Genomic DNA, 20862 nt, shown 5'->3' with positions numbered 1-20862 from the left:
ATTATGGGCAAATACACCCAAAGAAGCTTACCGTTTTCAAAGTCCCTTTGGATGCCAAATCCTTTCTCTTGGAGCACACTTGGGTAATTCATCCACCCTGCCCAATATTTTCTATAGACTCTGCAGTCGCCGTTGCTCGGGTTTCTGTGTTTAAGCACAACTGCTATGGAGACGCCACCCTCAGTGACGTGGGCGGTCCGGGACCTGGTCAGGAGGACCTGGGAAGCCCTGGCCTGGCTGGAGCTGCCCTGAAGGGGATGCTGTGCCCCCCGCCCTGGGAGCCTCGCTGGGGACCATCCGGCCCACCTGGCCCGGGGCTTTGCAGCCTCCAGGGCGGCAGCTTCCGTGCACACGCTGCAGTGGCGGGGGCTCCTGGGCAGGTGCTGGCCACGGCCCACCCTTTCTTCCTGTTCCGCAGTCGCACAGCCAGGTGCCACTTGTTGCTGGTGAAAACCACCTCAAACGTCTGCGGGTTGAACTGCTCTGTGCTGCCAGGTCCACATGGTGAGCCCGGCAGTGGCCACCTTAACGTTCTCCCATTTGGAAACACTTTGGGCATCTGAATCCTCTATAAGGGGCAGGTGTGCGTTCTTCCTGCAGCACGTTCTGGGCAGCCAGCAAGAAGCACATGGACTGAACAGAGGTGCTGGCAGGTATGCTTGGGTACAGGGGCAGTTAGCCAGAGGGTGGAGACTGGCATGAAGTTAAAAATCAGAATTATGAAGAGGGTATTTACTTCTAAGTAAACTTAGCTGAGGTTGTCTTAAAAAAGCCAATGGCAGTACATCTCCAGGTCGTGGCTGAAGTTGAGAAAGATGGGGCTGCACACCTGTGTCAGCCCCTCCAGATGTCCCTCTTCGGTCTGAGGTGTCCTTAGAGGCCCATGGACTTAGGGTTTGGAAGTTTACACTGTGCTTTTACTTGTGAAATCGCTCTTTACTCCGCCCCTCTTCCCTGGAACAGTGCAGGGGCCTTCTTCGTCTCCCGAGCACGCGCTCCAAGCACCGCCACCAGGTCTAACGCCTCAGTCATCAGTCAGTCAACTCCGCTAAGCACAGCTCTCAGCGTGGTTCCTCATGTCCTTCCCCCTTCCCCCACCGGAGCAGTCCCTCCCCCACCACACTGCCACCCACCCTGAGTCTCAGCATCCCCCCCACCAATGCCCAGAGCCCTCCTCCAGTCCACCTGCCCCCCTCCCCGGGTCCTTATCACCCATCTGATGTGTCTTTGCCCACCTCTGTAGCCCCTCGCATTGCCGTCCAGTGTGGTGGCCTTGGACAGCCCGAGTCTGCTTTATAGCCTAGAACATCCTCCCTGGAGAATGCTCCACGTGACCTTGAGAGGAATGTGTGTTCTGCTGTGGCGGGGTGGCCTGTCCTAAGCACGTGTGGTAGGCCTTGTTGCTTTACGGTGTGGTTCAAGCCTTCTGTTTCCTGGTTGGTCTTCCGTCTGGTTGTTACATCCATTATCGAAAGTGGGGTATTGACATCTCCACCTATTGCTGTAGGACCATCTATTTCTCCCTTCCTTCCATCAGCTTTTGCTTCATGTATTTTGGAGCTCGGTTGTTAGATGCACATATGTTTCTAATTGTTATGTCTTCCTGATGGATTGGCCCTGTTATCGTTACGAAACAGCCCTCTTTATTTGTAATAACACTTGTTGTGTTAAGACCTGTTTTGCCTGACATCGGTGCAGCCATTCCATCTTTCCCATCCTTGTTCTTTGCATAGTATATTTTTCCACCCCTTTAGTCCATTCGTGCCTTTGAATCTGAAGTGTGCCTCTTACAGGCAGCTGCAAGTTGGAGCACCTCTTTTGGCCAGTTTGACAGAGTCTCTGCCTTTTTATCAGCTTGTTAAATTCACCCACACTTAATGTTATCATTGATATCATTGGATTTATATCTGCCATTTCATTTTTCCTGTTTCCTATTTTTCTCACGTCTGTATTGTTCCTCTATTCTTCCTTTATTGCTTTCTTTATGTAAAGTGAATGTTGTGTAACGTAGCATTATGAATTCTTTAATGATTTTTACCCTTTTTAAAGTTATTTCCTTTGTGGTTGTTTTAGGGTTTACCACTTACATTTTTATTTTATTTATTTATTTATTTTGCGGTACGCGGGCCTCTCACCGCCGTGGCCTCTCCCGTTGTGGAGCACAGGCTCCCGACGCGCAGGCTCAGCGGCCACGGCTCACGGGCCCGGCCGCTCCGCGGCACGTGGGATCTTCCCGGACCGGGGCACGAACCCGCGTCCCCTGCATCGGCAGGCGGACTCCCAAACGCTGTGCCACCAGGGAAGCCCCCACTTACATTTTAACATCACAATCAGGTTCAGATTTATACTAGCTTAATTCCAGTGATATACATAAACATTAATGTTATGTGGGTTTATTCCTTTTTCCCCTTTTTATGGCATTATGTTGCTTAAATGACAAGTAGTAACGCTGCAAACTCAGCGGGACTCTGGACGCGTGCTTCCTTTACCGCCTGTAGTCAATTCCTCCATCCCAGCTCTGCTCCACCCACTTCCTTGGTACTGTTATTGATGAAAGTATGACACATGTATTACATTTCCGCTAATTATAGGCCTGACATTACGTTATATCTATATTATTTTATACAATTGCTTTTTAAATTAGTTATTAGAACAAAGGAGGAAAATATACATTTGTACTGCTTTATAAAATTACCTGCTTACCTTTAACAGCACTCTGTTTTTCTTCGTGTGGATTCAGTTTCCGTCTGGGGTCGTGTGCTTTCAGCCTGAAGAACCTCCTTTACTTCTCGTAAGGTGGATCTGCCAGCAGCCACTTCTCAGTTTTTGTGTATCTGGGAAGATCTTCATTTCACCCTCATTTTTGAAAGATAGGTTTGCTGAGTATGGGATTCTTGGCTGACAGTTTCTTTTTCTCCTTTGAGCACTTCGGATGCGTTACCCACTGCCTCCTGGCCTGCGGTGTCTCTGCGGAAGGCCAGTCTCATTTGGGGTCAGTCCTACTGGGGGCCCCTGGAAAGGGACATCATTCTCCTCTTGCTGCTTTCAGGATGTTCTCCTTGCCTTTGATTCTCAGCGCCTTCGCTGTGATGCAGGCCTCTCCTGGCATGGAACCACCCTCACAAGCTGGGGCCAGGGCTCTGGGGCCCCCGGCGTTCTCAAGGTACAGCCTCCATCCCGCTGCAGGAGTGGGGGCTGCGTGGGAGCAGGTGCCCCTCTTCGTAGCCGCACTCCCCGGGGACTCAGCCCACGGGGACAGGGAGCCCCGCGTTGGTGGCTGCAGCCTCTGGACTGGAGCCCCCTCCTGGCTGAGCCGGGACGCTGCGGGAGCCTCGGTTCACATGCCAAAGACTCTCCTTTTTAAACCAGTTTCCGTAGATTTTCTTGAATAGATGTTTCATTTGCCATTGTCCTTAGGAGCGTTTCCAGAGGCTTTAAACGGTTGTTTTCCTTTAGATGATTTTCTCCGTTTTCACGGTGAAGCAGGTCAGCTGAGCGCATGCGCGCGGTGCAGAAGTCGACGCGGAGTCTGCGTTCCAGTCCCGCGCTGCACCCGCGGGAGCCCTCATCAGGGTCTTCACCTCGTGGGCTGTGGCGAGGGTTACAAAGGCCCTGCCCGCTTTCACCTCGGTGGCCAGCCCCCAGCAGCTCAATGAATGCGATGATCACCGCAGAGTCAAGCTGTGCGGGGCTGGACTGCGTCGTCCAGGGATGTGCCGGGGCCCCGACCCCCGGAACCCGTGAGCGGACCGCGTGTGGAAACAGGGTCCTTGCGGAGGGCATCAGGGAGGAGGCGGTCGCTGGGCGGCCTGACCCAACGGGGCCGTCGTCCTCATGAGAAGAGAAGGGGACGGGCGGCGACGCGGGAGTGACCCTGAGGACACCAGCCCCACCGGCCCCCGGGAGAGGCGGAGGACCCTGTCCTGGAGCCCAGGCGGGAGCCCGGCCCGGCCGGCGCCCTGCCCCCGCGCTGCCGGGGCTGTGAGAGCACATCGTTCTGCCAGGTTGAGGCCCCAGGTCGTGGTACGTGGCTCGGCGGCTCCAGGGAACCAACGCAAAGGCTGGCTGGTGTGTATTTCCTCCCGGGAGCCCAGGCCCCGTCACGTCCTGCTGTCGCCCTCCCTCGGTGCCCGGGAAGCGCCCACCCAGCGCTCCCGCCAAAGGACCCGCCGTGGAGCCTGGCTGACAGCCCGCTGGGGACACTCCTGGCCCACCGAGGCCACCACTGCCGGGCCGGTGGCCATGGTGCCACCCCAGGCCCCTCTTCTCCCCACGGTACCCCCGTCAGGCAACTTCGCCGGGGACCCCTCCGTGTGGGTGGGTCGTGGGCTGCCCTGCTCCGCTCGGGACCCAGGCCTGGTGCACCTGCAGCTCCTGGGGGCCGTGGGGGGCTGAGCCCGCGGCTCTGAGGCCCCCCCGGGAAGCTGTGCCCACTGGGCCTGCGAGGAAGGCGCGGCCAGAGGCGGATTCCTGGACGGTTTGATCACCTGGATCCAGAGGCACCTGAAAGCCCAACTCTGAGTTCCTCACGCGGGGAGGAGACCCCTTCCCTCTCTCGCTGCCTCCGTCTATCTTGCCGTGGGATTCGGCCTCAGCTAGAACCCCAGGGCACACGGGAGCCGCCGCTGGCACCCGGGGTCTGGCCCTGCTCCGCCAGGCCCCAGAGCGACCGGCAGCTTCGGAGGCGGATGCAGAAGGGTGGGTGAGGGCGGGGGCTGCGAGGCCCCCGCTGGGCAGAGTCCTCGAGCTTCACCTCGGTTCTCTTGGGGACTCCTGCTGGAGCTCCTCCTGCCCGGAGCCCCGGGCGGCTGCCTCGCGCCCTCCCTGCCAGCCTCAGGCCAGCTGCGGGCTTGGCGAGCCCTGTCCTTTATTTCTGAGAAGTCGGAGGGTGTGCGGAAGAGAAGGGCACTCAGCTCCCCTGTTTGGCCGTCGCGGCATCTGCTCTGGCCACCGACCTGGCCGGAGGGGACTAGGTTCCACCTCTTGTTTCTGGGGAGCGTCGAGGTTTGCACCTGTGAGCTCACAATGCTTTCCTTTTGTGAGAGAGTAAGAGGAATAATAGTAAGTTTTCCGACGGCAAATTTGTTAAATTAAGCAGCAACCCAAGGTGCGCCGCTTTCACCCCCAGCCTTAGATGGACGGGGAGGCTGCTGAGTCTGTCTCTGCTCTGATTGGCTTTCATTTTACATGCGGCGCAGTTTTCGGGAGGCGGGCACGGGCCAGCCGCCGCTCCCGGGCCCCGGGCTCCGACCCCGCGGCGAGGTGGACTCTGCCCGTGGCTCGGGGCTGCCGGGCTTCCCAAACTATTTTTAAAGTGTTTTGGGTTCAATAAGGCTCTAAACAAGTTTTGCCAACCACTTTTTCCATTAATTTTTAAACCGGAGTGAATTTCAAGGGAAATTTAATCCATGTGCTTCTGATTCATTTACACTTAACTCACTGAGATGCCGTGTTGAACTGTTTGATGTTGAAGCGGAAGGCAGCTTTCTACAAGCCTGCTTGGCCTTTTTTCCTTCTTGGAAACAGGAAGTGGCATCTTGCCAGAGTGTAAATGGACGTGATCCCTCAGTGACAATGCTGTTTCAAACCCACACCCAAGAGCCTGGGGCTGTCGCAGGGCCTGGGCTGCTGGGTCCCCAGGCGGGTGGGGGAATGGGGCTGACAGCCCAGCACAGCCCTCTGGCTCTCCCCCACTTGGGCCTCAGGTACCCAGACAGCAAGAGAGCCTGTACTGTGCTTGTCTCTTTAAAACTTGTGTCAATACACATAAAAAAATTTACCATCTTAACCATTTTTAAGTGTATAGTTCACTGGCGTTAAGTACCTTCACCAGCATCCGTCTCCAGAGCTTTCTCATCTTCCCAAACTGACACTCAGTCTCCGAGCGACGCCGGCTCCCCTCCCCTTCCACACCGTCACTCTGTCTGTGAATTTGCCTGCTTAGCCCAGGGCCCTCGTGTAAGTGGAATCACGCAGGATTTGTCCTTTCGGGATGGCTTATCTCACTCAGCGTCATGTCCTCAAGGTCCAAGCGGGTTGTACCAGGGTTAGAGTCTCCTCCCCTTTGAGGCCGAATCAGATTCTGGCGTGCGCAGGGACCACGCTGTCCTCCGTGCTCGTCCGTGGACGGGTGTTTGGGTCACGTCCACCTTTCAGCTGTGGGAGCGGTGCTGGCCTGACCGTGGGTGCGGACTCCCCCCGAGACCCTGCCTTCGGTCTCTGGGCGACATGCCCAGACGTGGGGTTTCTGGATCCCACGGTGCTTCTGAGTTGGGCTCTTCGAGGGACCAGCGGCTTGTGCTTGGTTTGTAGGTGGCGTTGCGGTGGCCGCTCTGGACGGGTTCTCAACAACTTCCCCTCCGGGGATCCACGCTCTGGTGAGACCTCCAGGCTGGTGGCTGGACCTCGGCAGGGCCTGGGGCAGTGGGGAGGGGCGGCGGGGGGCCTCCCGGCCCAGCACCTGGGGTGCAGTCAGCTCCAGGCTGGAGGCACTCCAGAGGAGACACGGCGCCCGTCCCAGCGCAGGCGGAGAACCAAGGCCTCTGGGGCCCAAGGACAAAGGGCATGGCCACAGCCTCGCGGGCTCTGGGCCTGGGGGAGTGAAGAAATAACCCAGGGGTTCTCTCGTCCCTGTCAGGAGTGGCTCTGTGGCTGGGCCCTCCTCTGTCTCCCTGTCTCTGTCCCTCCCTCGTCATCGTTGTTTTTTATTTTTTTTATTTTTTTTAAATTTATGTTATTTTTATTTTTGGCTGCGTTGGGTCTCCGTTGCTGTGAGTGGGCTTTCTCTAGTTGCGGCGAGTGGGGGCTACTCTTCACTGTGGTGCGCGGGCTTCTCATTGCGGTGGCTTCTCTTGTTGCAGAGCACGGGCTCTAGGCGCACAGGCTTCAGTAGTTGTGGCTCGCAGGCTGTAAAGCACAGGCTCAGTTGTCGTGGCTCGTGGGCTCTAGAGCGCAGGCTCAGTAGTTGTGGCGCACGGGCTCAGTTGCTCCGCGGCATGTGGGATCTTCCCGGACCGGGGATCGAACCCGTGTCCCCTGCATTGGCAGGTGGATTCCTAACCACTGCGCTGCCAGGGAAGCCCCCATCAACTGCTCTTTAATGATGAACGTAGCCATGTTCTCAGCTGTGGTCCTCACGGGGTGTCCTCCTGATCTGGTCACACTGGGCACCGGGCTGGGCCTATGCTGCCCCTACTGGGCAGTGTGACAGGGGCCCTCAACGGCCCCGGTGTCCGGCGGCGGTGGGGGGGGCGGTGTCTGCAGCTGAGGGGCTCGCCCACCAGCCCGGGGGATGTGGTTACTGAAATGGCTGCAGGTTCCCACCAAGCTCACCAGCTGGGTGTCCACCCGCTGTCCACCTTCCCCAGTTTCCTCCTGAGGACCCACGCGGGTGCCCCAAGCTGGAGGCTCTGGGAGCAGGGTCCCTGGGCCGAGGGCAGCACGTCCTGCAGACCGCTAGGGCCACGTGCTGGGGTGGGAGGGTGGGGAGTGGAGGGGGGGGGTGTCCAGGCCGAGGGGCCCCCAGGGAGGGTTAGCAACGCTGGCCACGCCTGGCGTCCCTCGCATTCTGGAGGCCTGTCACCCTGCGAGCGCTGCGTCCGGATCCAACCAGCCTGAGCCTGGCCACGGGTCCCAGCACCCGGCAGCTGCCCCGCCCCGCCCGTCACCTGCCCCGCCCTCCGTGGGCTCCACCCCCGGGCCCACCCCTCCAGCCTGCACCCGGAGACCCTGCTCGGCCGCCATCTGCCCGAACCCCGACCCGCACGGCAGACAGAGCTCGGCTTGCCCGGGTCACCTGCCTCCTTCTTGCTGCCATTTCAGCTTCTTCTCATTTTGTCACAAATTGGGGGGACGGTCAGGGGGCAGTGAAAACTCCCGAGGGGCGGAGGTGGCATCAGTCAGAATGTTCCAGCGCTTTCAGGGGGGCGGAATCCACAGCCTGGCATGTGTGCCCACGTGGGGTGCCAGGCAGTGGGCAGGAGGGGTCCCCGGCACCCCCGGGACGCCCTGCTGGCAGGAGGTGGTCGCCCTCAGGTCGCGGGGGGAGCCCCTCACCCCTGCTGAGCGGCTCCTGCTACAGGCTTCACGCCCAGAGGCGGCGGGTGTGGGACGGCCAGCTGGGGACCTCACAGCCCCGCCATCGGCACGGGCTCCAGGCGGCCAGGCAGTGGCACCTCAGGGCTGGGCCGAGGACACAGGTTGGCCGGGGAGGAGTGGGAGGTTCGCCCCCGGAGCCCCGCCAGGCTCCCAGGGTCCTTGGCTTCGGGGCGGTGGCGCCTGAACCAAGGGGCCCATCCAGTCTGCTGGGCACGAGCGCCTCACATCCCGCCAAGTGGGGCCTGGAAGTGGGCACGCTGAGCTCAAGCTGGTGGCCGCGCTGGACGCGCCCACGACCTGTGGGCCATCACCTCTGTCAGGAAGCTGGTGGCTCTTCCCGAGTGGCCTCGGCACCGTGACAGTGACGCAGCCTCACGACCTTCGGGGACTGAGAACCACAGATCCTTAGAGAAAAACAGGAGCCGCTCCGAGGACATAAGTGAGACGTGTGGCTGGAGGGTGACGACGGTGTCCTGAGCTGACCTCCTCCAGGACCTTCTCTAGAACCTTCTCTAGAATCTCCTCCCTCCTCCAGGACCTCCTCCAAGACTTCCCCTTCTCTAGGACCTCCTCCAGAAACTTCTCCAGGACCTCCTCAGGACCTTCTCTAGAAGCTTCTCTAGAATCTCCTCCCTCCTCCAGGACCTCCTCCAAGACCTCCCCTTCTCCAGAACCTCCTCCAGAAACTTCTCCAGGACCTCCTCCAGGACCTTCTCTAGAATCTCCTCCCTCCTCCAGGACCTCCTCAGGACCTTCTCTAGAATCTTCTCTAGAATCTCCTCCCTCCTCCAGGACCTCCTCCAGGACTTTCTCTAGAACCTCCTCCCTCCTCCAGGACCTCCTCCAGGACCTCCTCCAGAAACTTCTCCAGGACCTCCTCCAGGACCTTCTCTAGAACCTCCTCCCTCCTCCAGGGCCTCCTCAGGCCCTGCCGCAGTGCAGGCGCTCAGTCCGGCCCGGGGGGCGAGCAGGCAAACGCGACATTTGCGGGTTACTCTGCTCTGTGGTTTCAGATGAGGGTGGAACTTGCCAGCTGGAGCGGGGGCCTCACCCAGGCTCATGGGCCAGGAGGCTGCACGCCGAGCTGTGAGACGTCGCCCCAGTTAGGGCTGTGGGTCTGGGGGCGCAGCTGCCTTGCCCTCCTGTTTGAGGAAAACAGTAAGAAGGATGGCCCCCCTTGTCCTGGGGCGAGACCCAAAGTCGTCGTCACGGCAACAGCCTCCGGACGCCCAGAGGACCCCTGCTCCCCGGTGTCTTCAGATAAGCCCACTCCCCTCGGAGCGACAGTCGGGGCCGCTCAGGACGGGAGGACGTCGGGACTGAGGGGACGTCCCACAGTGCAGCTCACCTGTGTGTGGACGGTACCCCCTGCAGTTGTGCCCAGACGCCCCCAGCATTACAGAAACCCCCGGCGGCTCCTGGGAGCCAACAGGTTAAACGCCGAGGCTCCACTTAGCCACCCAGGCGTCTGACTTTGCTCAAGATCCAGCTCCTCGGGCTCGGGTGGCAGGGCCGGGTGCCAGGCAGGGGACAGGGTCCCCGGCAGTGTGGCCACGAGGGCGCAGCCCGTGCCCTGGCACCTGATTCCATCACAGACTTAAAGCCGTCTCTGTGCTTGGCTGGCGATTTCTCTGCACCTTCGGGTCAGGAAGAGACTGGAACCCTTGAAGGTGATATCAAGCCACTCCGAATCAGCAGTGCAGAGGTGTCCCGCACCCCTGCGGGTCGCCCGGGATCGCAGGACTTGGGAGGGGTCTTTGCAGATGGGCTCGGTCACGATGAGGCTGTCCCGGAGCGAGGCCCCACCACTGGCCGGCGTCCTCAGAGCACCCGGGGCTTTGGACGCAGACACGCAGGGCGTGGCGGGGCGCAGGGCGGGCAGAGGTCGGCGGAGCGCCGCGGCCGCAGCCGGGAGCGCGCAGGCCAGGCGGGAAGAGGCAGGCGGGGCCTGAGCCCGGGCGGGAGGGCGGCCCTGGACACCGTCTCGCTCCGACTCCCGGCCTCCAGAGCCGAGGGGCTGAACCTCTGTCCTTCCGCCTGCTTGGCGGCGCTTTGTCTGGGGCCCAGCTCCCGCGCCTCACGCCCGCAGGATCCAGGGCCTGGGGGCCCCTTCCCAGGACGGCGCGGGTCGCGGCTGGGACGACGGCCCCTCGGGCTCTGCTGAGGGCGTCGTGCTGAGTGAACACGGAAGGGGTTCTGCTGGGCCGCGGGGGGCGAGGGGGCGCGTCCGCGCCCGGGAACCGGGAGCCCCTCCCGCAGGGCCCCGTGCAGTGGTAGCCCGGCGGACCCCGCGCTGCTCCCCTGCCGGTTCTGGCCTTTTCTCCATCTTTTTTGCTCAGGTCGTGTCTGCTCGTCGGCGCAGAGGGTCCAAAGTGCTGCCCAGGCCTCAGCCCCGCGCCTTCTGGCGGCGAACCCGGCTCTGCCTCCGGAACTGACTGGCCACCCCGCCAGGTGGACAGACGTGGAGCTCCAGGCGGCCCGAGGAAGGGCCCGGATGGATGACGGATGCGGGCGCCGGCCGCCACGTGTCCCGGGGCGGCCCGCGGTGGGCGGAGCCTCTTGCGACCCTGGGGCCCGGGCAGCAGCCACGTGACGCCTGTCCCCCCGGCTCAGAGCCGTCCACGGTGTCCTCCCGCGCCCCCGCGGCCGGCAGAGGGGACGGGAGAGGCAGGCGGGGGCCGTCCACGTCCACAAGTGCCCTCAAGGTGCCCCTGCCGCGCACTAGGCCTGGCGTCTGCGGCCTCCCGGCCTCCCTGAGCCAGGAGGGCCCCGGGACCCCGAAAGCAGCGCGGGGACGGGCTGCGGCTGCAGCTGCGCAGCCCAGGCGGCCAGTTCCGGGAACGTTCTTGGAAAAGAGCACCGGGGGTGGAGTGGGGCTGTTCTCTGGTTTTAAAGATTCGGAAAATCCTGCAGCTCAGGGAGGACTGTTTTCAGACAGCGCGGGGACGGGCTGCGGCTGCAGCTGCAGCTGCGCAGCCCAGGCGGCCAGTTCCGGGAACGGCCTTGGAAAAGAACACCGGGGGTGGAGTGGGGCTGTTCTCTGGTTTTAAAGATTCGGAAAATCCTGCAGCTCAGGGAGGACTGTTTTCAGACCTCGGTCCTTCTGGGCCCCGTGGTTCCGCTCAGCCGTCGTCTCCGAGGCCCAAGGCCCCAGCGCCTTCCGGGCCCACCAGGAGCCCCTCTCCACTGGGACGGGAGCAGGAGCCGCGGGGCCGCTGGCGGGGTCCCCCCGGGAGGACGGGGGGAGGTGCCGCCTGGGCTTTATTATGAGGAGCTAACCCGGGCCCCACGCAGGCAGAGTGGACGCCGCGTGGACCCAACCCCCCGGGGGAAGGCAGGTTCTTCAAGGCGACGAACTCCGGCCCCTCAGGGAATCACACTTTCTGGGCTCGGCTGTTCCAGCCCAAGGAGACGCCCTGATCCTAAGAGCCCAGACATCAGCCTGGACCCTGCGGGCCGTGGGCGGCATTTCTTAGCTTCCAGCGCCGCCTGCTGGAATCTCCCGGAATTACAGCCGCTCCCCGGGGCGCGGTGGCCGAGGCGTTTCCTGTTTATCGCAGCCCAGTCGGGCGGCTGGGGCTCGGCTGAGCAGGGCCCGCTGGGCCCCAAGGTGCCCAGCGACTGCGGCATCGCAGGGGAGCAGCCACCGCACCCCCTTCCTGAGGGCACAAACCGATACGACCTGCCCGCCGTACCCCGGGCCCTTGCCAGCCCTGCCCAGAAGCTCGGGGCGTGGGCTCCCCGCCCAGCTCCCCACGGCCGGACAGAGGGACACGAGGAACCTTCCCGACCGGAGGGCTCAGGCCAGGATTTAGTGGGAAGTCGGCGAGCCCAGCACGGTCCTCCTCACGTGGACAGCCAGCTTCCCGAGTCTAAGTCACTCCAAGATAAAGAGCTTTCAGGAGAGAACATGCAGGAAGGTCCCGTCCAGGTGTGGACCCGCCCAGCAGCGCCCCAGGGTCCCGCCTGTTTGGGGGACACAGGATTGTCTCCTGCACGAGGGCTGGGCTGTGTTGAGGCGCTTGGGGCTGCCGGCCTTGACTGTGGGGACCAGGTGGTGTCAGTGAAGGACCCTCCCCACCCGAGGCGTGTCTGGGATCGAGGACACGCCAGGCCCGTCCTCTGGCCACGGTGTCCCCAGGCGGCCCGCGTGCAGGAAGGGGGTTGTGGTCGCTGTGGCTCCAGGGGAACAGAGCCTGACCCTGTGCCTGAGGGCCCCGGGGTCCCCGCCCAGCCCTTACCTGCATGGGCTGGGGATGCTGCCATGGGCCAGGTGGGGAATCCCTTAAACCGCCCCAAGGCTCAGTCTCCCCGTCCCTCACTGTCTGTCCGGCGCTGTCCCGGGATGGGGACAAGGCCGGGGGCGCCAGGGCACCGAGTCACCGGGGCAGTGACCCCCAAGGCGTGGCCTGGTAGGCCGAGTGGACAGACCGAGGCCGCGTCGGGGGGCACGACGCTGGGTTCGAGCGGGTGACCCCGTCCCAGGGCCCGGGCTGGGCCTCTCGCGGGTTCCGGTGTACTCGAAGCCTGAGGGGGTGGAGGGGCCCCAGCTCTGTTCGGCGTCCCGCCCTTGGACCATCTGGGGTTCCAGTGGGACGGGGTGACAAGGCAGCAGGCCCTGACCCAAGTCCCTGGTCCGCAGAGCACAGGGGCCTTTCCAGGGCCTCTCGGTGGAGCGAGGGAGGGGGGCCAGCAGGAGGTCTCCCAGGGGCCCCCGGACAGGACGTGGGGACACGCCTGCACCCACGTGGCTCAGGGGACGGGCCTGAGGTGCAGGGAGCTCCGGCCACCCTCCCACGGGGCGGGGGGGGGGGGCACTTCCTGGCGGGGGCCCTGAGCCCTCCCACAGCAGGAGGCCCAGCAGGGGCCCGGGCAGGCGACGCAGGCCGTCCCAGCTGGAAGGAGCAGAGGCCGCTTCCGCAGCCCACGGCCCCGTCCCCCGGGGCGCCGCCGGCCGAGTTCACAGGCTCGGCGGACACGGTGCAGCCCTGACTCAGAGACACTGATGACGGTCACGAGTCTGGAACAGGACGGGGCCACCTCGGGGGCTGCAGAAGAGCCGTCCACCCCCCACCCCTCCAGCCGCCTGCCACCCGCCCCTCCACTTGTCCACCTGACCTGCCCACCCGTCTACGTCACACGGTAGCGGGGGCCAGTGACGCCCAGGCTCTCGGGGACGCGGTGGCGGAGACTGGGCCCTGCTCGCGCCCACCGTGCCCTCCCTCCGCCACCAGCGCACCCAGCTACGGTCAAACTGCGGCCCTGGGCTCTCCGGGAGAACGCCCGCCCGCCCGGCCGCCGCCGCGAAGGCTTCACGACCTCTGAAGGGCGCACCTACCCGCCTGCAAACAGCCCCCCTCCCGGCCGCCCGCGTCCTGTCACCCCTCCCCTCAGGGCCGCGGCCATGCCACTCTGCACGCGGGCCTTCCAGCCCCTTCCACCCCCAGGCGCCTCCTCCCGGCCCCTCCAAGGCGGGGGGCCCGTCCACCTGCCCCGTCAGCCTCGTGGGGGAGCGCCCAACCCCTGGGGAGACGTCCAGGATTTCTCAGGGCACGCGGCTGGCACAGCCCGTGAGCCCGCCTCGCCTGTCCCCTCTCAGCCGCACCGGCCTCCCCCAGGTCCCCCCTGGGTCCTGAGCAAGAGCTCCTCCCTTGGCCCCAGATCCCCGCAGACCCGCAGCTCTGCGAGGAGCTGAAAGAGCGACGCCCGGTGGGCGGGGGGCGGACCGGCCACCTGGGAGGTGCTGGTGGGACGGTCTGAGCAGCGCCGGGCATCACCCCTCCTCCACTGGGACCCAGCCCTGGGCGCCTCGGGCGCCCCGGGCGCCCCGGCACAGCGCTCAGACCCCGAGCAGCTCCCAGCGCTGGAGCCGCTCCCCGCCCAGAAGTGCCCCTTGAACAAAAGGACTCGGCTGCTCAGGGAAGCGTTTTTCCAGCCCAGCATCGGCGAGGCGCTGCGCCCACAGCCGGGGGCCCAGGCGGCCGGAGCCAGGCGCCAGCGAGGTGTGCAGTTGTGTGATTTCGCAAACGTCGAAAGGACGGGAACTCAGAAACGGTCTTGCCTAACAGCAGAGCCTCGGGACGTACCTGAGCTGCTGCCCTGGGCTTACGGGCAAATGCCCCGCCCTGCGCCACGTGGCTGCCGTGGGCTCGTGGGCGCCGCCGGGACCAGCGTGGCCCGCGGTGGGGGAGGCGGGGAGGGCGCGGCGCAGACACGGGCCTTTACAGCATCGAGACTTTATTCTGGTTAAGCGGGGACGACTTTCCCTATTGTAACATCAAAGAAAGAACTAGAATGTTAGGAAACTGCAGAACATTAAATGGCCTTTCATTTCAATTCTCAGAACAGCAGACAAAGATGGATGCTTTACAGTAGCAGTGAAATCATTAGGGCTCATTTTCAATAGAAAGTCAAGCTGGTTCGACATGGAAATTAAACTTGGAGAAACAATGAAAAGGGAAGGCAAGGAAATCCGGCCCCGGCACGGATACGGCGCGACTGTCTGCGGAGCCCCACCCCGGCCACCTCCCGGGCCCTTCCTGCCTCACGCCCTCTCTCGGCAGCCGCCGCCGCGCACCCTGCATCACGGAAACGGGCCCGAAGGTGCTGGAACCTTCCGTGGCAGGCGCGTGGCCCTAGGAGGAGAGCTTGGAGTAGCTGGGCGGGGACAGCTTCCGCTTCAAGTACTTCAGGACGTAGAGGGGAAGGCAGCTGACCACCGTGATCGCCGACACTTTCCACACGAAGGTCACAGTCGTGATGAAGGCGACATCTGTGGGAGAGAAACCCAGGAACAGGTGTCAGAGGCGCCCAGGGCGCCGCAGAGGCGGGCCTGGTGGAGCCTCGGGGTCTGGGTTACAGCACTGCTTTCCCCGCACACCAGGGGCAGGGGCTCCTCTAACAGGAGCCACGAAGCCCCAGCTGCGCAGGGCAGGCGCTGCACGGCCCGCGGGCTCGGTCCAGAGGCAGAACCTCGCAACGCAGCCTGGGGCCGGCTCAGACCGGCCGGGCTCATCTTCGTCGTCCTGAGGACAGGCGACCCTGGGCGTCGGGGCCTTGAGGCCGCTGGCAGAGCCGTCCCCGTGAGCCCACCTCCCGTGCCCCTCGGTCCCGCCACCACAGGGGATGTGCCCCCAGGCCGACCTCTGTTCCCAGGGTCAGCGGCTGTTCTAATCCTTGCGGGTGAAGAGCCGTGTGAGAACCCGACGGGCGGCCGATCCTACGACAGCCATCCCTGGAGACTGTCGTCGGAAGTGAGACGAGACAGCCTGGGAGGCTCATGGACGCTGAGGCCCAGGAAAGTGCAGGGAAACCCCGGGTCTGCGTGCAGGGCACACGGGGTCCCAGGCTGTGTTTAAGCACATTGTAAAAAACCCGGGAAGTGTTTTCCAGGGGTCCAATCACTACACAATAACGGCAAAATGTTGCGGGGACGACGCACGGTCGCCTGACGGCCACGGGTGCTCATCGGCGGACGCAGGACGCCCAGCACCGTCCCCTCTGATGAGCCGCAGAGCCCCGACGGGGCCCAGGGCCTCCCGCGCTGTCGCCAGGTGCGAGGAGCCCACAGCAAACGCCACGAAGAGGAGAGGCGGGGCTCTTATCAGTCGAGGCTCTGGAGTGACGGCGTTCTGCTAAGTTTCTGCAGTCTTGAAGGATGCGGTAGCGTCAACGACCCGAGAGAGCTCCACGAGACACCCTGCCTGTGCGGCCCTGCTGCTGGTGTCCCAGCTGTAGCTCCTCCTTTGTGTTCTGTGCTGTCCCAGCTGTAGCTTCTGCTTCTCCTCTGTGCTGGGAGAAGGAGCTGCGGGCCCAGGGAAACGCCCCACAATAAGCCAACATCGCTCCGTCCAAGAGCGTTAATTCGCGTTCACACAGGAAAGCAAACGTCTATTCTCAAAACAAAGTAACCAAGATATCATAATTTGAAAATAACCACTTCTTATGTGCCATGGCTATTTTTTTGGTGAATGTTTCTTTTAATGCAAAACCACGAATCTGTAATAGTTTTCCTATGTACGTACTCACCATTGAGTAGATACTTGAATGTGAATTCACCCAACTTCTGCTTTTACGATGGAATTCTTTTTACTTCTCTACCATCTATGATACGTCAAAGTTATGGAAGAGGCACAAAATTCATAAATTCCCGCCGTTGAAACTTGCCGAAACATTCATTTTGTAATTTGTAGTTCTGGTGTGAAGGATGGAGATGTTTTCACAATACGTGAAAAGCGATGTTACCATCGCTTTTCACCAAAAGTAACTTTATGGCCCGTTGCTCTCCTCCACTTCACAGAAGTATGAGGCTCTCATCTTTCATCCCAGTGAAGTCTGCTTGTCCCAAGTCGCTGGCGTTAGGAACAGGAAGTAGATGCCGACTTTTGACTTCAAGGGTCAGGGCTCTGCCTTAGATGGATTTTCCGACAGTGGCGAGTGCAGAGCTGGGTTTGACAAGGCGCGTCAGGTGAGGCGAGATCAGCGCGCCGGCCGGGGACGGGAAGCGAAGTCTTGCAGAGGGACGGGGGACGGCCGTGCGAGCGCGCCCAGGGCAGCTCAGCCCTCCCCCGGCGCCACGTCGGGTGACCCCCCTCCCCCCCCACTCCAGTCAGCGCTCACCGCCAGCACGCAGCCCCCCTCCTCAGGGCCCTGCTGGTGACGGCGGCGGGCGAGCCGGGCCACGTGCCGCCTGCAGGTTCTGACGCCGCTCGGGACCGAGGCAGCTGGGCCCCGTGGCTCCGGGGGAGGAGGGCGGGCGGGCGGCGCCGGGCCCCATCCTGGAAGCCCTCTTCCCTGCAGCCTCAGCGGCCTCCGTCAGGAAAAGGGACAAACAATACAGCTCTTGTGGGGAGAACTCGGCACGACTTCATGTATTGTTGCAAGGGGTTTAATCTTCCCGCAAAAATAAGCTCTGTGTTGTGAAGCTGTCTGATGTGGGTTTTATTACGATCTGCAACCTAAGATAACGTATTAGAAGCAACAAAGAAAACGTTTAAAAACCAGCGACAGACAGCTATTCAGAAAAGAAGTCTAAAGCAACTTACCAAAATATTTATTTAGAAAAGCGAGCGAGGCCACGTAGCAGCCGAGGCTGAGCAGCTCAGCGACCGCCATCAGCCAGTGCCACGTCCTGACGGTCAGGGCCACCATCAGCAGCTCCGTGAGGACGAGCGCCGTGAAGGAGATGGCCACCACGTGCACAAACTCGGACTCGAAAAGCACCAGGGCCCCGGACATGAGGATGCCGCCTGGAAAACAGCCAGCGGGAGCGGTGTGGCTTTGGGCACGACGACCTTCCTACTCGGGTCGGCGGCTCTGTTACCGTATGAGGGGCGAGAGCCGCCGACACTGACGGCACCGACAGACCCGGGCCGGGCACACCCGCACCCAGTGACCCACGTAAACTCTGGACTGGGGACAGAATAAGATGTGGACTGGCAGAGTCTGGGGGGAGGGCCGTGCCCGCGCGCCAGTTCGCAACTACGCGCCGGCCGTCACCTTCCAGGTCGCCTTCCAGGGCCGTCTGCTCACTGCTGTCCGCAGGCTCCCGTTTGTCTGGGACACCAAGCGGAGGGCAGCTGGTGACTTCTGACTTCGTAATTCGTATTTCTCGAAGTCCGGCTATGACGCCAAGAAAGCAAGCCATTGTGGGGCGTAGGCTGTGTGGTAAGTGCTGATTAAATTTTTCTGGATTGTCTTTTATTGAAAAACAGGTCACTTTTTAGGTGACCCGCACCAGGAAAAACGCCAACCCCCGCTGCGTTGTGAAGAGGCCTGCGGGACCAGCTGCTGGGGTATCGATTCACAAGATAAACCGAAAGCAATATTCAACTGCTGATGAAATGTTAAGCTTCTGGAACTTAACTGGGAGGTGAAAACAATATTGCCCATAGAAGACAAAAAAGCTTCAGTGCAGGAGAAGGCGGGTCCGTCTTACCTTGGTAAATACTGATTAAAACCCAGACGAGGAAGGTCTTACAGGATAAGGATCTTCCCTAGGGTAGACAGTGGAGCAGCTTAGTTAACAGAGCAGAACACACGTTTTCAAGTAGCTACGTGCGGGCGACTTGTAGAAGACCCCAGGCCCCCAGCCCCACCCACGTACTGATCCAGCCACCCTCTCCCTCCCGTGCACCCGGGCCGCCCGCCCTGCTCAGCTTATGGTAAAGGGGTGAGCGGTCTCTTCTGTTTGACCTCCGGTGACCTTAAGCCACGGCTATCCATTCCCGGGCTTCCTAGTGACCCAGGAGTCGACCTGTATAAAACAAACATTGAAACACACTATTCTGCAGAGTAAAAACCATTTCCCTTTATTTCTTCTTTACTTCTTGGGAACAAATCTTCCTATATCTACTTCTTAGTTTCCTTAGGTGACAAAGGACGGTCTATCACACCTGAAGTCAGAATTTAGGCCCCGAGGTCCTTTCTGGAAAAGATGCCATATCAACGAGCCCAGCACAAACAAGGGTTTCTGGCACAGCAACCTTCACCTTGAAAACTTGGCCTGTGTCTGTCCGACCACGCTCCCGAAGATGCTTCTATCTGAGAAGGAGGTGGGGGTCACAAGTCACCCGCCAGCCCATTGCTGCCAAGGGCTGGTGGAGGCAGCGCACGTCCCCGAGGCCTGTGGACGACGGTGTCGGGACGGGGCCCGGCGAGGCCGCGGCACGGGGCTCACAGACCACCACGCCCGTCCTCCACTGGATCCCCCTTCACATTGGTCAAAGACCGGCTGACATGCGTGGCTGTAGTTCTGGGCTCTCTGTTCTACCCCGCTAACCTGTGTGTCTGTCCTTTGCCAGTGATAAAAACCTGGTACTGGGAGTCTTCCAACTTTGTTCTTCTTTTTTCAAATTTGTTTTGGTAATTCTAGCTCCTCTGCTTTTCCATATAAACTTTAGAATCAGTTGTCAATATTCAACAACACTGATACTTCCAATCCACGAACATTCATTTATTCCTTTCTAGGACTTCTTTCAGCCAGTTTTACAATTTTCAGCATGGAGATCCTGCACGTATTTTGTTAGTTATACCAAAGTATTTCACTTTTTTATGCTGTTACAAACAGTGTTTAAAATTGTTTTCAGATCTCAATTGTTCATTGCTACTATACAGAATTAGAAAGAATTTAAAAATATTTTCTCCTTGTATCCTGCAACCTTACTAAACTTACTAGTCTAGGGGTTTTTTTTTTGTGGATTATTTGGGATTTTCTACATAGACAATTCTGGCATCTGCAAACAGTTATTTTTATTTCTTCCTTTTTAATTTCTATACCCTTAATTTCCTTGCCTTGCCTTATCACTTTTATTTTTAAAATTATACAAGGATATAAATACACATTTCAAAAGCTAAAACCATTTTGAGACTGTTCAACAGAAAATAAAAATAGGGAAGTAGTCCTAATAGTTCAACGTCTAATGGTTTCAAGGGCTTTTATGAAGGACTGTACATCACCTACTTGATATCTTGACAATCAGTACAACTACAGCTCAAGTGTCTCTGTAGTTAGTGAGTAGTTTAATTTATCGTGAATATAACACTATGACTTGGTAACTGAACTCACAGCTACAAGGCTGAACTATTTCAGGACCACACAGGCTGGCTCAGCTGACCACGGGTCACCTAAGTCCTGACCCCAGGGCTCAGGCTCAGGTGGTTTTTCATAAGAGGCCACAGACCATTCAGGACAAATAAAGTCATCTGTAGGGTTAGGAAAGGGATGAGTCCGTGTTTCCCCTCTAACTGGCGGCACCAGAGAAACAGAAGTGACTGCACTCACCATGAGTAAAGCCTAATAGCTCAAAGCAGAACGTGACCCAGACATCGTTACAAGTACATCCTTTTCGGTAAGGAATGAGAACTGTATGGTCTTAGGAAGAGGAAGGAAATGTTGCCTCTTTGTTTAACTGATTCATTCCCTCCCTCGTTCATTCACCAATTACTGAACAGACACTGTGTCCAGGTTTAGGCCCTGGAGACAGAGCAGAGAACAAATGTTTACATTCAGGATCGGCTAGCCTCGTTAGAACCCTAAGTCAGACTGGTGATGCTTGGAGCATTTATTATACTCTTAGCATAAAAAGACGGGCTACGAAATAAGTATAAGCCCAGGATATTTTATTTCGAAGTAGAGTTCTTTCCTTTCTGTTTTACAAGGGATGTGCACGCTGCTTCCCTTGATTCCCTTTGCGGTATTTAATGAATTTGCCGTGACCTGAGATTTCTGCTCAGAACTTAGAAGATAAATCATCTGTTGGACAGTAACTTACCTTCCAGCCCGTGGCTTGTTTTCTGCTACTGTCCAACCATCATTTAATTTACCGTGAATTCATGTTTTCTTTTCCCGACTGAAGGCTTGTGGAGACCAGGAACAGCGCCTTCTAGGTCTTTACGAGTGCCCGGCACGGGACCCTCAACCGTGCCACCCACAGTGACGGACTCGGACAGACTGCCTGTCCCCAGCGGGTGCAGAGTGCTGGGCTCAGAAGCAACGGAAAGCTTCAGAATGTTTCTCTAGCTCCAGTAAGAAAAATACTCACTTCTTATCAAGTTAACTGGTTGAGTGCCGTAGTGCTACTTTATTTTCAAGGGATTTAGAGTGTATGCAATGTTTAAAGAAATATATACTTTAAAGACAAAAAGTACAGAGTTTGGATCTTGAAGAAAAGGAGTCTAGAGAAAATAGAGAGACTGAACTCTTGTCAAAAACATTAGGAATGCGGTCCTGACTTTAGGATATTGAAATATTCTAACTGTTGGTCA

At 59.6% G+C, this 20862-nt stretch overlaps 2 protein-coding genes across 16 annotated transcripts in view; one reads left to right on the top strand and one right to left on the bottom strand.

Annotated features, from left to right (window-relative positions):
- The first annotated feature begins 9875 nt into the window (after positions 1-9875).
- LOC112067608 (collagen alpha-2(I) chain-like) lies at positions 9876-14347 on the top strand. Its single transcript, XM_024133921.1, has 9 exons — positions 9876-9981; positions 10165-10275; positions 10437-10686; positions 10860-10939; positions 11224-11344; positions 11500-12028; positions 12947-13239; positions 13716-13837; positions 13896-14347. The coding sequence occupies exons 1-9, from the start codon at positions 9876-9878 to the stop codon at positions 14345-14347; spliced, it is 2064 nt and encodes a 687-aa protein (XP_023989689.1).
- A 60-nt stretch (positions 14348-14407) lies between these two features.
- ATP9B (ATPase phospholipid transporting 9B (putative)) overlaps positions 14408-20862 on the bottom strand; it is a 224623-nt gene continuing 218168 nt past the window's right edge. For 7 of the 15 annotated variants that reach the window (XM_055080638.1, XM_055080637.1, XM_055080635.1 and 4 more), the window contains 3 exons: positions 18035-18092; positions 17142-17345; positions 14621-14869 (listed from right to left, as the gene is read on the bottom strand). In XM_055080638.1, the coding sequence (XP_054936613.1) occupies positions 14733-14869; positions 17142-17345; positions 18035-18092 (399 nt within the window). In that variant the 3' untranslated portion in view covers positions 14621-14732. Of the gene's footprint in view, positions 14870-15240; positions 15902-16125; positions 17055-17141; positions 17346-17999; positions 18640-20862 lie in introns of those variants that run through there. The other 8 variants (XR_008615992.1, XR_008615993.1, XR_008615994.1 and 5 more) reach the window with 8 other exon arrangements.

The sequence above is a fragment of the Physeter macrocephalus genome, chromosome 19 (assembly GCF_002837175.3).
Source record: "Physeter macrocephalus isolate SW-GA chromosome 19, ASM283717v5, whole genome shotgun sequence".
NCBI lineage: Eukaryota > Metazoa > Chordata > Mammalia > Artiodactyla > Physeteridae > Physeter > Physeter macrocephalus.
This window is presented reverse-complemented; position numbering and strand designations above follow the sequence as displayed.